A 16,799-nucleotide genomic window follows, 5' to 3' on the forward strand; every position below is an offset into this window, starting at 1 on the left:
GAGAGATGTTTCTTTCTTCATTTCATTGAATTATCAAGTTTGATCATATAATCCCCTGCAAGTGTGATCGTCACACTTAGCATATATATATATATATATAATTTATCTTACAATTTGCGCATTACACCAAACAAAACATTATGACTATAGAAAACCAAAATACATTCCCACCAGACTCACTCATAATTTAAAATAACGCATGTCGTAACAGAGATACCCCTCGTAAGCGCTGTAAAGATAAACTCCTGCGCCATTTGACCCTCTCGCATAGATTAAAGTAGCTGGCAGCAGATGACCTCTGAAAGAGGTCACAGGACACGCATATGAGAGCCAAAGAAAAGCCCGTATTGATAAAAGGAGCAGAAGACGAAAACTGAAATAGACCTCCAGCGGATAAAGTTTTTTTCTGCACGAGAGGCTGGAAAATATGCAGGTCGCAATTGGGTTTTACGTAGTCATGTTTTAAATATATTGAGCCAAAAATTGGATTACTGTTACTTAAGCATTATTAAGCCCACCCTGTATTTGTGTACATTTTAATAAACTCAATCATCATTTAAATAACAGTTAGTTTTATTTGGTGTATGCTCTGTGTTGGGCATTAATGGTAATATTTCAACTTTTATCTACGTCTATATATGATATTAAACTGGTAATGTTATATAGTTGACATGAAACTAACACTAGCGGTGTTTCTGTGTATCAGTTTATGTTGCTGCTTTACATATTATTTAACCTTATAACGGTTGTGTTGAAATTTAAAATTAAAAAAATGTAAAGTTCCCCTTTCGATCATTGTAGACGATGTAAAGGTCATCTGTTTCTTTGGCCTACGGTTAACGAGGATGTCATGTGGCCAGCACAATGACCAACCGCCTTTACTTTTCCCCAACTAATGTCAGGTACCCATTAGAGCTAGGGGGACTCAGAGGCGCCCAAAGATCCCGAAATTAAAAATCTCAGGCCCCGGTATGGAAGCCAAGCGCTTTACCACTTAGCTACCGCGCATCCCGGAGGGGAACTTACTTTTTACAAAATGTTTAGATACGATTTTTATTTTTATGTTTAGCAGACGTTCGACAAAAGGATGAGTTTCCCTCTTTTTTTGTGTAAACGAAACATTACTATCCATAAAGTACGGTAGTGTTAAGAAATGGGGTATTGATGTAAAGTAATTTGGTCTCCTGGAGGTTTGGACGAGGAAGTAGATTATCTTCAACTATGAAGGAACGTCCAAAAGATGCATAACATTTTACAAATAAAACATTTTACAAATACCTTTTTTAAGTCTAATAAACATATCTTTAACCAATTAGTTTAGTACAATCATATATATAACCTTATAATAGATCTAGAGTTCTAGACTAACTATATAAATCAGTGCGATTAGAAATGTTTTCGTTTAGCCCTATTTCATACTTTAAACTTTCTCAATGCGCCAGGATCCTATCACAAGATTGGATCAGTTGGGAAAGTGGGAGGGGGGAAGAGAAATAAGAGGGTATCTTGTCAATGTTACCGTGATTGCTTTTTAAATACATTTTTTTTTTAAAGTTGTTCCACTTGAATGTTTAGCTCAAAAGCTTAAGCCTTCTCAAGCCAATACAGTAACCAACGTGAATCGAAGTGCTTATGAGAATAGGTTTCATACCTATCTATTGTTAGTTTCAAACTTTTAAGCGACGACCTAATTCTCTACACAAAATATCACCCTCACCCATCCCTTAGTCTGTTGGAGACATAGTATAAAGGGGACTAATTCAATATATACCACCACATCTATTAAATACAAATTCTTTTCCATGTTCGATATCAAATACGAAATAAATAATTAAAAATAATTAATTTAGGTTAATTTGTTTTCATTGATTCTTGTTCTGTCAGGTACAAAAATAATATCCGAGATTTGGTGTAGGAAAAATAAGGTGTACAAACCTTTTACTAGACAGAAAGATTTAGCTGATACAAGCTTTGTCTATGTATATAGCGCTTTCTTAAAGAAAACAAATATAAATGTTGAAGATTCATTCAATTAAATATGCTATGTCTGGAAGAAGAATAGATAACAATGATCTAAGTAATATTAATGTCTTTTTACGCATTGTTAGCGATTTGTTAAATGAAAATTCATGGAATCCGAAACTTGAAAGAATTTATCATTATATTAGATGTAAACTTTGATTCATATTACATTTGTTGACACTTTTAAGAATCAAGGCTGTGAATTGTGACAGAACTAAACTGCCATTCAAACAATATTTTTCATAACTACTATAACTAATAAAGTAAAATAATAATAATAAGGCTTGTCTTCAAGTCCGAAGATTACTGAGAAATGCAGTATTTCCCGTGGATGCGCAGCTCCATCTGTGACCTACATATTTTTCCACACCCAGGGCAAGCACAACCATTGTTATGAAAAGTAAATGTAAAATATGACAGCATCAAAGACCTGCTACTCGCAGACGACTGTGCCCTAAATGCCTAAAACGAAGAAGACCTGCACAATCTTTGGCCTCATCATAAATGTAAAAAAAAAGACAGAAACGTTACACTAACCTCCTCCAAATAAATCTGCCACAGAACCAGACATTTTTATAGATGGGCAGAAATGAGCAAACTTTAAAAGTTTGTCTATTTGGGAAGCACTATATCAGCAAACGCCAACCTAGATGATGAGGTTGACTTCCGTGTTGCTCGTACCAGTGCTGCTTTTGTCAGACTTCAAGGACATGTGTGGCAACGGAGAGGACTCAGCATATCCACAAAACTAAAACTCTACAGAGCTGTAGTGCTCCCTTTCCTTTTATACGCATCAGAGTCCTGGACCTTATTTTTCCGCCATATCAAAAAGCTTTAACGCCTTCCCCCTACGCTGTGTAAGGAAAATTCATAAGATGTATTGGTGGTCTGACCACAGACCAGATACTGAAATCCTATAGTTCTCAAGTATGAACGATATCAATGCCACAGTAAAAGGGTTCCAATTCGGATGGGAGGGACAATTGCCTTCCTAAACGACTTTTTTTTACGGGGAGCTGTGTACAGGAAAGTGTTCTAAGGGGATCAACAAAAACTCTACGAAGACATCTTTAACTGCTCTCTCAAGGAGTGTGATATTGACATATATACGGCTGGGAAACACTAGCTCTCGATCGCTCCTCCTTATCGGAGTTACGGAGCAAGGAGAGTGGTCAGCATAAAATAACTCAGAGCCAACAAAAGGCTGAGAGAAGAAGCACCTTTATTGACCAAACCTACTCATGCCACATTTAACACAATCTAACATTTCAACACAGTAACTATAACAAAAACAAACTTTAATTATTTTAATAGTAATTACTTCATTGCCAAGGGAACGTACAATGTTTTTCTTCAATTGGTGAAGATTGTATTTTCTTTCTAGGATAAAAGTAAGAAAGTAGTTAAGCTTTTAATCATTTCAGTGTAGAGTTTGCCGTGCAAACACTCTTTATGTTGGATTATGTCATATGTTCTGTTTCTATGGGGGTGATGTATTCTGTATCAACTATGTCTTGCATGGGCTGATCCTGCTGTCTGTCCTCATCATCCTGCACCAAGTCAACACATCTGTCATAGTGATCTTCTGGTTGTATACATTCATAGTTATGGTCTGACTGTATGGACAATCTGTTCTCATAGGTCTTCACATTTTTCACTGATTTACGACTAACTATTTTCTTCTGTTTCTCTTAAAGAATAATAAAAAAAATGATCATACATAAGCATAGAAAAATTATCAAATAATTTAATTAAACGAAGTTTTAGTTTATTACATCCTAATTTAAACTTCCATAACGATGACCAAGGAAGTGGTGGGCAAAATTAGGACCCAGGATTATCAAGATGACAGTCCAGAGTGCATACTACACCACCAGCTAGCCATCCTGAGAGGTACATAAATGAAAGATACCTCCCCTCTCTCTACACATCAAAAAAGTGTCCCAACTTCATTGACCTGATATTTATAATGTTGAAAAAAAAGGGTTTATGTAAGTCAAAATCAAAATAAATGTTATATTTTTTCTTGATGCCTAGTCCAAATATAACTATATTGACTTTTCTGTTTGTGGGATCTGGTTATTTTCTAATATATTTTTTTAGCTACTGGTCATTGCTTTGATCAGCATCAATAATGTTAGGAATAAGAAATGACTATATTTCCACATTTCTTTTTTCAACTATGACTGCACCCCAGACCATGATAAGTTTCCCTTTCAGTCCAAGCCGAAAAGCACTTGGCTTCCAAACTGAGCAGTTTCAGGTTTGAATCCTGGTAAAGACTGGTATTTTAATTTTCGGATCTTTACTTTGGGAAAACTAAAGGCCATTGGTCATTGTGATAGCCCTTTTAACCATAAACCACAGAAACAGATGACCTGTTTTATAGATCGTAAGGTCTGAAAGGATAATTTACTATGAGTGTTAAGCCCTGAACTTTTTTTTATTGCTTTTGTAAAGCGCATCTTTCATAATTAATACTAAAGGACTGATTTCCCTTTTTGGGTTGGGTTTGAGTTTTGGGATTTTTAGCACATCGGCACACTTTAGACCATGTTGTGCCCATAATCCCTCAAGGGTTACTCTCCCTTCATACCAAAAGATCTAAATTTTATTTAGTTAAGTTATTAAAAACAAGGTCTATTCACAGTTAAAATAGTAAAGGTAGTAAAAATTTAATAAAAATCTTTTGTAAATATTATATGTCACAATTTCACAAATCAAATCTTTGCAGACAACCCCACCTCCCTGACAAAGCCCAGGGTTGACATTATTGAACAATGTTTTTAAGTTGTGCGCTCTAAAAAAAAATTTCCACCTTATATCCTGGTATCTGAGGCAATCAATGAGGATATGTTCCACGGTGAGACGAGAGTTACAGTATTCACTAAGTGAGGGGGGGGGGGGGGGGCCTCCTCTTTGGTATCAAAGAAATAGAGAAATAACTTGTTCAAATTTTGTACCAGACAGAAAAAGTGATTTGATATAAGCTTTGTAAGCTACTCACTTCTTTTCTTAAGAACTGCTATATAAATAAGAGCTGAGGACATCATCAAATATAGAACTGCTGCCACTGAAGAAATAGATACTATCTGAAAGAATCGTGCACTTGTCTTGTCTCTTCTATGGCTGTCATCCACTGCAATGATAAGAATAACAAAGAGTTTCTAGTTTACAATTCAATTTCTCAGGACTTAAGCATTTAGCAGACAAGGCATGTTTTATTGAGCCAGTGTCTAGTACAAAGTATATACTGTGTACAACAGAAGTTGTCACATTGAATAATTGTTTTTATTGAGTGCATTTTAATTGTTTTTATTTCTGTTGTAATAATTGACCCTTGCAGTTTCCTGTCATTGTATAATACAACTGGACTTAAAATAAACTAAACTAAACTTAAAAGAACTAAACAAAACAAATCCAAGAATAGAAATTCAAAGCTATCAAAATTCAGAACACTAATTCAGACATTTAAAAATAATAATTCATACATCTAAAAAAAATAATTTTACGAATATAAGGCAAGATAAATAATTGAATATGTTTGTTAGTCCAAGTCAATTAGTTAAAACAATTTCTTATTTAAACAAATGAATCATAAACTTTAAAGTATTTCCCACAATTGTGCATTAACCAGAAAGTTTGAGGTAATGTAAGGTTATGAGGTAGCAAGCTAAGCCAAGTTTTTAGTAGAAGAATCAAGAAATAGACATTTTCATTCTTAATTCACTCACATTTGATGTCAGAGACTTTTTAAAATTATTTTTGTTTCTTTATTGTAATAATAGACAAACCGTTCTGTGAGGATGTGAGTTTACACCATGGACATTTTATTTTGTACAGTAATGAATACAGAGTCTTAGACTTTGTTTTTTTTTCCCATAAATGCTGTCCAAACACAAGTTCTTTTAGATTTACAGAAAAGAGAATGCGTCTTCTACCTAAATGTGTCTTATCGATACAATTTGATCTCCAGTAAATTTCAATCTCAGAACACTTTGTCTCAATGGTTCTAACATTGTCTAGCTTTAACACAAGTTTATTTAATCTTAGACAATTGTCATTAAAAATTAATTAAATAATTTAGCATACTTCAAACGTCAGGTGGTATTAAAATTGTAGTTTAATCTTGAACTATAATCTCATTGAATTTCTCAGTAGTAGTTTATTTTCTCTCTTATGAAGTAGCATTTGTAATTTATGAGGTAATATAAGATTTTGTTAAAGACACAAACAAGTACCTTTTAAAAATTGTAGAAAACTGTTGGCTTCATATACAATGTGTTGACTGATATCTGATGTGTTAAGAGAGAATGTTATTTTGATGTTGTACACTCCAGCACTGTCAAAGTGTGATCTTTTGAGATATAATGTACAAGTGCAACAATTGCAGTGTTCCTCAAGATTAAACGTCACATAACTTGATTTCTCTAAACCAGTCTAGAATAAAAAAACAAAGTTTATTATGAGAACTTTTACAAGTAATAAAAATTGTTTTTATTATGATTACAAAGTTCACAGCAGATAAAATATGTTTACAATGATAAAGTCCATTGTGTATTAACAAAAAACATCATGTTTTAAATTAGAAACTCAAAGCATGTATATTTAACTTGAATATTTAGATATATAAAGTCATTTCCTATATAAAAAAAATTGTTCTTTCATTATGACAATTATAAATGTAATGACTTACATCAGTCCTGCTGTAAGTAACATTAAAAATGCATGCAACTCTTGAACATATTTCATGTGTTGAACAAATTACTTGCAAGTTTTCATTTGTTTCTTCAATGCTGCAGTTGATATTTTTCTTTGTATCTGTTTTGAAAGATGTGTTTATCATTTCCTTGTTTGCTTTGAAATAATATATTTCTAGATCTTTTTGTCTACTTTTTTAAAGATTTATTTACAGTTTGTGGTTTTAAATCTTCATCTATATTACTCTGTTTGCCAAAAGTAAACAACAATCTAAAATACTCGTATATATATTTACAGTTTAGCTTACAACTGAACTCTATAGATTTTATATTGTTAGCAACAGTGGTGTAGCTAGGACTTTGCCATCATAAGGGGGACTGCAGGGCTTGACCTCTTAAAGAGCCTATGCAATGGGTGTAATATTAAATACTTAAGTTAAATAAACTCATTCATTTGTTAAGTTGGGGCCTAGGGGATTTTCAAATTCTCCCCCTTCCTCCCCCACCCTACTAAATACAGTGGAATCTGCAGCCTAGGGCCTAGATCATTTTCATAATAGTCATATGGCACAATTGTTCATAGATATTGATTTATTTGTATACCTAGATCTCATATAGGCCTAGGGTCAGGGACTCAAATAGGTACTGCCTATGGAGTCTAGATAGTAAATATAGATAGAAGATCTAAATCTAGATTTTAAAAAAAAAGTATTCTAAGCACATATAGATCTAGATTCTTATTACTCTAGAATCTAGATTTTTTTTATAGATCAAATCCGTATATGTTTATTAATATTATATTTACCGGTATTATCTTAATCTAGAGCTACACATTCTTGATTCTATCTATAGTCTATAGTATGGACTACGTAAAATAGATCTTATATTAAGTCTTTAAGAAGTAGACCTATATAGATAAAAGATAGATCTAGATCTAGTCTACTCTAGTGTCTCTAAAGTCTAGAATCCATTCTCAGAGAAATAAAGATCTTGCATCTAGATCTAGACTTATAGATGGAAGTTTCGTGACAGTGGATGCCATGGTATTATTATTTTAATTAATTATAATTTGAGATCTATACATTATAGGTCTGGATCTAGGATAACTGGACTAGATCTATAAAAAGAGCTCACCTAGCACCACTGGACTATATAAAACTGAAGGATTCTTTGACGTAAGATAGATATCACCCTCGCATTTGTATTCTGAGAATGAATCAGATTAAAGAATATAGTTAAATACTAATTAGTGTACCATCTTATGTATTCATATTTTTATATCTAAATAACATATTTCATAAATCTAAATATTATATTTTATATCTAAATAAAATATTAATTATGACATTAAATCAATGCTTCTCAAATTATTGTAATGTCACCCAAGACCCAAAATTTACATTTGCACCCTCCTCCTCTATGATTTTAGTTAACTAGTTCTAGGATTCTAGGAGGTCTGATGTTTTCACGCTTTCTTAGTTTTAGAAATTCGTTCTCCAAGCTGTTTCTACTAAGAAAAACGCAGGTCAATGGCGTAAGAAGTAAAGTTTCATATTTAATACAAATAATATTGTTAATATTTTAATCATTTTTTACGCTAATTAAACGTATTCAACAGCATTAACCTAGGTACTACAGTATTTCATCCTTAACTATTTGCATTTCAACAATTTGGCTATTAATTATTTGGACACTTGCTTTTTACTTTTGGATATTAACTATATGGACATCAACCTTTTGGACATTAACTTTTTGGACAATAACTATTTGGAAATCAACAATTTAGATAGTAGTTGTTTGTTTATTAACTAGTTGGACATAAACTATTTAGATATTAACTTTTTGTATATTTGCTATAAGCGTTGTCTATTCAGACATATACTTTTTTAACTTTAACTATTTGGATATCAACTTTAAAGATATTTAACATCTTGGACATTAATTTTTTGGACATAATCTATTTAGATATCAAAGATTTATTTCAGCAATTCTTATTTGGACATGAATTATTTGGATATTAATTACATGGATGTTGACTATTTGGATATTAACTGCTTTGCATAGAGTAAACACCAAAAGAAAATGCTGCTGTTAAACTCCGGAAGCCCAAACTGTAGCAATGAGTTAATGGAGCTGTCTACGCCATAAGTAACGTTCAGTTAAACCAGTAATAAATATACAATGTAAGAAGTGAAATTAAAAATGCATTCTGTTTTTATTAGATAACTCATATTACTTTTTTATTAAAATTAAAGTACCTTTACAAACTTAATATTGTTTCACATAAATCTTTTTTTTTTCAGATTTCAAGACAATGTTTGAAATTAGATATGATCTATAAATTTACATTATCGTATGTAAATAGAAAATACTAGAACTACCTGTTAACGATTGACTGCCTGTTAATGTGATTGAGCTTCCGTTATGAAGAAGACGTCCATCTTGACTGTACCATCGGATCGCGTTTGACGTTTTTCTCTTTCCAACTATTACACATGAGCACGTGATGGTTGTGTTTAATTCAACTATTTTTGGACAGTTTTCTAGTTTTACTTCGGAGCTATCTGTCGAACAAAAAAAATTTTGTTAATGGGGGGGCTTTAGGCCTACACTGGTCTATATATTAATGTAGCTCTTAACATTGGATTTTCACATTTTTATATAACTAGGAAACATCTACTACTTTTTTATGTGATCTCCGAGAAATAAAGATTTTGCATTTGATTAGAAATGAAAAAGGTCATTACAATTGTAGATCTATATTATAATTAAATTTAACTTTAAAAAATTATTTAAAAAAACACACATCATTTTTATATAATTTCTATAGGTTACGACCTCCCTTAGCGAAAAATATGTACTTATATCAAATGTATACAAAGTTCATTATAGCCTACGTTTATATCCTTTATAGTGACTTTGAAGTATCATAGATTGACTAGATCCAGATGTTTAGCAATATTTTTTTAAGTGATAACAATGTTGACGAAAGAAATTTAGATAATCTGCCTACAGTTATTTGGATAATTTTTAAAAGTAAGTTATTACGTTATAATTGCGTTGTACTTTTAGTAAATGTTAAAAATAGTAGTGTTTATAAAATAAATCTTTCTGAAAAAAATGCAGATGGCATCTTCTACCACCATAAAACACATTAAGTATTTTTGTAGAACAGATATTTTTTTAATGAATGCGACATATGCATATTATTCAAATGGTATTGTAACATTAATCTAGATAGTAAGTAAAAGTAAAGTTCCCTTTCAGACCATGCGTTCTATAGGGCAGATGATGTTAAGGTCATCTTTTTCTTTAGTCACATGTTAACGAGCAGGGTGTCATGTGGCTAGCACAACGACCAACCGCCTTTACTTTTCCCAACTAAAGTCAGGTACCCATTAGAGTTGGGTGGACTCAGGGGCACCCTAAAAATTCCGAATTTCAAAATCACAGTCTTCACTGGACTTCGAATTCAGGACCCCAGGTTCGGAAGCCAATCGCTTAAACACTTAACCACCGCGACCCCACTCTAAATAGTATTATCATAAAATTAGTTTAGCCTTTAAGCAAGTAATATCACAACTCTTTCTTGTATCAGTTTATGTAATGTTATAATAATTCCATTAGTCACTTAATTATTATTTAATGTTTACTTGCCTATATAAAAATTGGTAGGTGAAGTTAATCCGTATTTCTCTTCCTCTCCTGACTTGATTATCACCGGTGCTACTGTAACATTTATAAGATACTCTCCAGGTTCCATGTGTAACTGTGGTAACGTACATGTGCAACTTGAACTAAAATATTGTCCGTCTGGGAGTTCCGTTGATTTCATAGGAGTATGTTCGTAAACAATTTTGTTGGTGTGGTCTATTTTTTTCTGTTCAAAATGTAGGGGAAAATGCAGAGATTAAAGTGTTTTATCTATATCGTTCAATGCAGTGTAATGTCTGTGTCTGTGGTGTATTTTCAGAAACGAAGATTGTAAAATTCTAGCTTTCTTCAGAAAATAACAGGAAGAGACCGTTGTAAGGGTAGAAAACCAGGACCGTCGTGACCACAGTCCAAGGTATACACTGTAGAGCTTGATTTGGAATACACAAACATTCACAGCTAAAGAGATCAACCATAAATTTTAGTTTCAGCTGACATGAATATTATGAGAATAGCATAGGGCAATCATCAGAATACGAAAATCTGATCATGTAGACGCCCTTCGCATTATGTTTAAAGTTGGTAACGAAATATATATTTATTGATTTTTGTGATTTTTAGTCCTTCCAACTCTGATGGGTATCTGATATTAAATGAGTAAAGTAAAGGCCTTTATATGGGCGACGGGTGTCACGTGGCCAGCACAACGACCACCTGCCTGCCTTTGCTTTCCCCATATATATATATATATATATATATATATATATATATATATATATATATATATATATATATATATATATATATATAGCCTATAAAGTAACGCATCTTTATTACCGGTACCATTTACATTCCATTATGAAACAGTTGATCCTGCTCTATTGATCATAATATAGGTCTAAAATAAAACTAAAGAAGTGACTTACACCTTTGATATATACTAAGAATAAACATTTCGCAGCAGGGTAGACTTTCACTGTAGTACATTTGATCTTCAAGCCAATCATATCTTCTACTGTATGACACGTGACATTGTTTGGTCTGACTAAGAATAATTAAAATAAGTTTCTTAATCTTAAAAACTGTGTTCAGTTCAACATTTAAATTAATAATAAATAACGTAACTATTTTTTACAACTGTTACATTAATTCGTTCTGTATCTTATTTAGATTTTTTCAATAGATTTTCGACCACTTCTACTCATCCAGTCTAGAATCAGCGGAGTCGCAGTTTCTGACAGAGTGTAGTTATGTGTGCTGCAAGCTGCCTTAAGGTCACCAAACCCTGATTTTTCTTCAGCATTACTTCCAAAGCCTTTCCCATGTTTGGTTATAGCCGCTAGGCAGCGAAGATTTGGATACAGTGTTTTCCTTCTCCTGGGTAGCCAGTCAAGGCTAACGAGCTCTTTCTGCCCGAAGCTTACTGGTTTAGGTGCCTTTTTCTCACCTCTGCCCCTTCTACTGTCAGTAATAAAAATTTGGTAGGACCCAATATCTGAGTCACACGTGAAGGCCAGGAGTTGGACTGGTTTTCAGAGGCTATTTTAGACGCATGCCATTGGAAGTATTTTATAGGTAGTGGGGTGCTTATATCCATTACCACTTCATGTAACACATAAACATGCATACATATACTTTTATATAAACATACTTACATATACTAAGTTATAGTTTTCTTAATATGAAATATAGACGCTACTTCAAACAAGAAGATAATTATGTCCTATGCGTTTTCCTAGGTCAATCTAGTCATGCATGTTTATCTATAACTTAAGTTCTGCCAAGTCATTGGTTTTCCTGACTGACTCAGGCAAACCATTCCATGCTCTAATAACGCTACGGAAGAAGGAGCATTTCCACACATTAGCATATGGAACGAGGAATGTGCCTTTATGTTTGTGTCTTTCTGAGTATTTTATTAGATTTAGTTTTTGTATTTGAAGATTATGGTTCAATGTTTCATGTATAATTGCTACTTTACTTTTAAGTCTTCTCTCCTGAAGGCTTTCTAAATTTAGTGATTTTACTAAGGGTGTTACTCTAAGCAAATGTTCGTTTGTTATGAATCTCACTGCTCTATTTTGTGTCTATTATTGGACTAACTAACAAAACATTTTAGTTTTATGTTCTTATTTGATTTGTAGAAATTTCTTTTAATAAACCCTAATACTTTGTTTATGGTTTCATCAATATGGGGATTCCCTGATAGCTTTTCATTTATTAAAACACCTAGGTATTTTGCGTTATTAGTCTGTGTTATGTTATAGGCCTACACATGCATATGTGCTTTTACTTATTTGCACTTTCATATTTGCACTTACATACCTATCCTAACTATTACAAATATACACTTACAGAATGTAGGAAGATAACAATAAGATAAATGTTTGCTGTCATGGTTTCCTATGTAACTAATTGTCCAGTTACTCGCGTCTTCTCGAGTGATGTTTTCTATCGTTACATGTATGACGAACTCTTGTTCAGTCGCTTTGCCTATCGAGATGTTAAATCGTATGTAGTAGCTGGAACAATGACCAGTGTCACAGCCGCCTATCATGTGACCGTTCCTTCGTACTGTCAGCTTAGTGGCGTTGCTCGTAGCAGTCCACCTATAAGACAACTGGTACTGCTTGCCTTCTTCGGCGGGCCCACAGTCTGAAAAAGCTGAAACTTAGAGCAATGATAAATAGCAGATCAAGATCTAAAGGCATTAACAGGAATAGCTTTTAAGTTGTCAACTTCGCCAGATAAATTGTTTGTTAAAACACACGATTCTAGCTCATGTTAATACGTTCATGATGTACAAATGTACTTTTTTTTAAAGCAACGTCTACTACCAAAAAAACAAGAGCAGTAAAATGTTTTACTTAATTCGGATGTTCCTTCAGAGTTGAAGATAATTACTTCCTAGTCCAAACCTCCCGCAGGACGACGGGGGATGGGAGCGGGCAGGGTTTGAACCCTGGACCATCGATAAGTCCGAACGATAGTCTAGCGCGCAAACCGCACGACCAGGCAGCCGTAGCTCGGGTGGGGAAGGGGAAGAATTTGAAAATCCCTACTTGAGGGGGGGGGGCTCTGATTGAGTATTCGAATTTTTTTTTACATAAAAAAATTACTCAAAATGCAAGGACTCCTCAAGGAGGTCAAGCCCCCCGGGTTTCCCAAATGATGACAATTACCTAGCTCCGTCACTGCAAAAAACTCTATGGCCATATCATTATCTCCTCATGGCTCATAAAGACATTCCTTCAGAGAACAATACCAGAAAAAATAAAGAAGAGGCAGACAGAGAAAGTTGGACATGCCTGACGTTGAAGGAAATTCTATCCAGTGCTAAAGACAGAGAGTAATGGAGAAAGACGGTAAACAGATCTTGTATGCTGCCCCAACGGTCCAACAGACTTAAGGGATAGGTGAAGGTGATGGTAAACGTCTATAACTTCTTAGGTAACAAGTGAAGAATTTTTTAAAAAATTGTGAAATCAAAAATAAATATTTAGGATGTTAAAATGTTAAACATAGTAATGTAGGCCTTATTGTTGCTGTTGCCATTTCTCATTGTGAGATTCACTAATGAGATTCTTTTACATAGTGAAACCACTTCCAACATGTTGCTCCCAAATACGTTTCAACACTAGAATTTGAATACTAGACTCTATGCAGTTATCTAGAAATTCTAGATGACCATGGATTTAAAAAAACACGATTTCATGAAATACTATCATGCTTGGAGATCAGTTGGTCATTAGGACATGTGAAGACATAGAACAGTTGTTTGAGACAAACATCTACAAAAAAAGCTAACAAGATCCTCGAAATAAAGAATCACCCTTTGTGTCAGGATTTTGTGATTTTACCATCACAAAAGAGATACAAGACACCGATAGCAAAGACAAACAGACACAAACACTCTTTTGTTCCCCTGGCAATCAAATCATTAAATAAGAACAATCTGGTATTAACTTTGTCACATGTAAATTATGAGTGAGTCTGGTGTGAATGTACACTTTGGTTTCTTATAGTTATAATGTTTTTTGTTTGGTGTAATGCACAAATTGTAAGACAAATTTCCTTACGGATAATCAAGATTATTATTATTATTATTATTATTATTATTATAGAGCTGTATGGTAAAGTACAATAGTATGTCGGTCTACGATACTGATCTTTTGATTATGAGTCATCGCATGCATAATCAATTGGTCAGTCAGATTAGTTATAGGTAGATAAATATTACATGCTATTTTTTTTAAGCGTAATAAAGTATACAATGTCTGACGACAAAAAAAAAAGCATATTTTGTTTTTTATACTCTATCAAGCAGTACAAATTCTAGGTCCCTTATCACTATCTTAAATTCATTGTCATGCATTGTTATTTAGCATCATCAGCTCTTGAGTTAATGAACAAAAGAACACTAGATTTTAGTAGCATAAATAATGTATACGTACCTAAAGTAAGACCTATTTGAATGTACACAAATGCTATACTTGATAAAAGCATAATCAGGCATTATATTCACATTTGATCTCCTTTGAAATGTATATTACAGATAATTGTCCTATTCCTACATTTTGTAAAGAATAACCAAATGTATTACATTTCGTAACGAATATATTTTTTTTTACATTAAAAAGAAATTCACTTCGCCATATTTCTAATCTCCAAGTACATCTTATGTTTGTGAGGGAAGTGAAACAATAAAACACGAGTATAGATAGAGGTATAGTTCTATATTTTTCTTCTGTGCTTATAATAGTAAATATCAAAGAATCAGGAAACAATATTTTTTTCCATAAGTAGTTAGCTTAAGGAATGATGTCCTTTAGGTAAATAATATGATAAAACATTAACATTTCATTTTTTCCCACTTAAGAAGTGACTCAACTGTTTAAAGTATATGTTAAAAAGTTCTTTTTTTTTACTTCCTATTTGTAAAGCTTTTCTCTTCAATTATGATCATGCTTCAAAAAATATTTAAAAGACGAGAAAGGCTTATGGGTAATAAACAAGAGACGAAAGAACAACAGAGGAAACAACACTAGAGCAATCCACACAGAGCATTGTAAGCTGGTCAGTCATGGGCATAACTACTAGTGTGTCCGATCCACACTTCTGTGGTCTCATTTTTTTTTTTTAATTTGTTTTGAGGAAACATAAAAGGCTCTAGTTGGTCTCCATCTTTTGAGTTAGAAAAGCTGTTTGCAAAGTGTTTTTTTTTAGGTCGTTGATACTTACAATCGTAATGGAAGAAAACCTTTTTTGAGAAATTCTGTACTCAAAGGCATGCCAAGAGTGCCAGGCGCTCAAGTCGCCCGGAGAAACAAGGCCTATCCGCGTCCCCCCTCACCCACCTATAGTGTAAGTAATCCATATATGCATACAAACATTCAACAGTAAGTTATACAATCTGTTGTTGGATGTAAACAAAGCTCATTAATGAACCAAAAATAATACAACATGAGAGATAAATATGTTAGCGCTCCCTACCCTCTGTCACCTGGGTTGAATGCCTAGCCTCTCTTTCAAGATAAATAGAGTAATGTCAAGGACACTAAATTAACCTTCCCCTTTGCAAGTAAAAGTAAAAAGAACTAGTCTTTTCTTTCCCATCTTGTTATCCTTCTCTTAAAAGGTTGGGGATGGCTACGTTCCATATCATCTTTATATCAACAAAACACACTATCACTTAACATCTTTAAATCCAAAACTTTTTACTAGTCAAATTTTGACTAAAATAAAGGCATTTTCCTGATAGTTTCCATTGAGATGTTTCGAAAATCTTAGATTGAAACAATTCCCGTCTGTTGATTTTAATAATCTTATTTACATTCAAAAAGATTTTTAACAGATCAAGAATAACAACTTCCTAAGGGTTGCAGGCTCCTAATTTTTCCTCATGTTTGGGTATAACTGGAATGCAGCAGAGGTTGGAATTCAAGAGTTTTTCTTCTCCTATGTGTGAAGCCAGCCAAGGCTAACGAATCCTTCCTTCCCAAATCTTACTGGTTTCAGCGCCAGTTACTCGCTTTCTCCCCTTCTCCTATTAATACAAAAACCCCAGATTCTTCGGACTTAATATCCGAGCTTGAATTTAGAGAACTGGGGCGAGAACTGCGTGAACGAGGACTGAAGTCAGGTGGAAACAAGGAAACCTTACAAGCACGCCTCCAGGAAGACATAGTGGAAGAAGAGGAAGATCCGAACACCTATCTGTTTGAAATTCAATCAGATTTAGAAGAATGAATGGTCAGATTGAAAGAAAACACTTCAGTATCGGCCCGCCCCAACCTTTGTTTTAATGCACTATTTTTACTCAGAGAAAAAAGGCGTGAAGACGCCAGGAGATTTCCGAAGTTTAGAACGCACGAAAACCCTGGCAACACGGTATTTAGCAAGCAGATCTGTTTACCTATTGGT

General features: G+C 33.5%; 1 protein-coding gene across 4 annotated transcripts; it reads right to left on the reverse strand.

Moving 5' to 3' along the window:
• Positions 1-3,316: 3,316 nt before the first annotated feature.
• LOC106062016 (uncharacterized) lies at positions 3,317-15,192 on the reverse strand. Of its 4 annotated transcripts, none has more exons than XM_056010465.1 (10): positions 14,831-15,192; positions 12,732-13,031; positions 11,303-11,421; positions 10,380-10,602; positions 9,104-9,286; positions 7,857-7,928; positions 6,719-6,843; positions 6,264-6,462; positions 5,030-5,161; positions 3,317-3,712 (listed from the first exon to the last, which is right to left on the reverse strand). In XM_056010465.1, the coding sequence occupies exons 1-10, from the start codon at positions 14,880-14,882 to the stop codon at positions 3,483-3,485; spliced, it is 1,635 nt and encodes a 544-aa protein (XP_055866440.1). In that variant the 5' UTR covers positions 14,883-15,192; the 3' UTR covers positions 3,317-3,482. The 4 variants fall into 4 exon arrangements, with proteins under 4 accessions (XP_055866440.1, XP_055866439.1, XP_055866438.1 ...); XM_056010464.1 differs by having other exon boundaries at positions 12,732-13,040; XM_056010463.1 differs by having other exon boundaries at positions 12,732-13,046.
• Between the last annotated feature and the right edge of the window lie 1,607 nt (positions 15,193-16,799).

The sequence above is a fragment of the Biomphalaria glabrata genome, chromosome 14 (assembly GCF_947242115.1).
Source record: "Biomphalaria glabrata chromosome 14, xgBioGlab47.1, whole genome shotgun sequence".
In the NCBI taxonomy this organism is placed as follows: domain Eukaryota; kingdom Metazoa; phylum Mollusca; class Gastropoda; family Planorbidae; genus Biomphalaria; species Biomphalaria glabrata.

Excerpts from the sequence above, each read along its gene's own strand:
- LOC106062016 (XM_056010463.1), bottom strand. The coding sequence starts at position 14,882 with ATGCTTTTATCAAGTATAGCATTTGTGTACATTCAAATAGGTCTTACT. Across the intron at positions 10,603-11,302 it reads TCTTAGTATATATCAAAGGT|AAAAAAATAGACCACACCAA; the intron begins GTAAGTCACTTC and ends CATTTTGAACAG. Across the intron at positions 6,844-7,856 it reads ATATAGTCCAGTGGTGCTAG|ATACAAAGAAAAATATCAAC; the intron begins GTGAGCTCTTTT and ends CTTTCAAAACAG.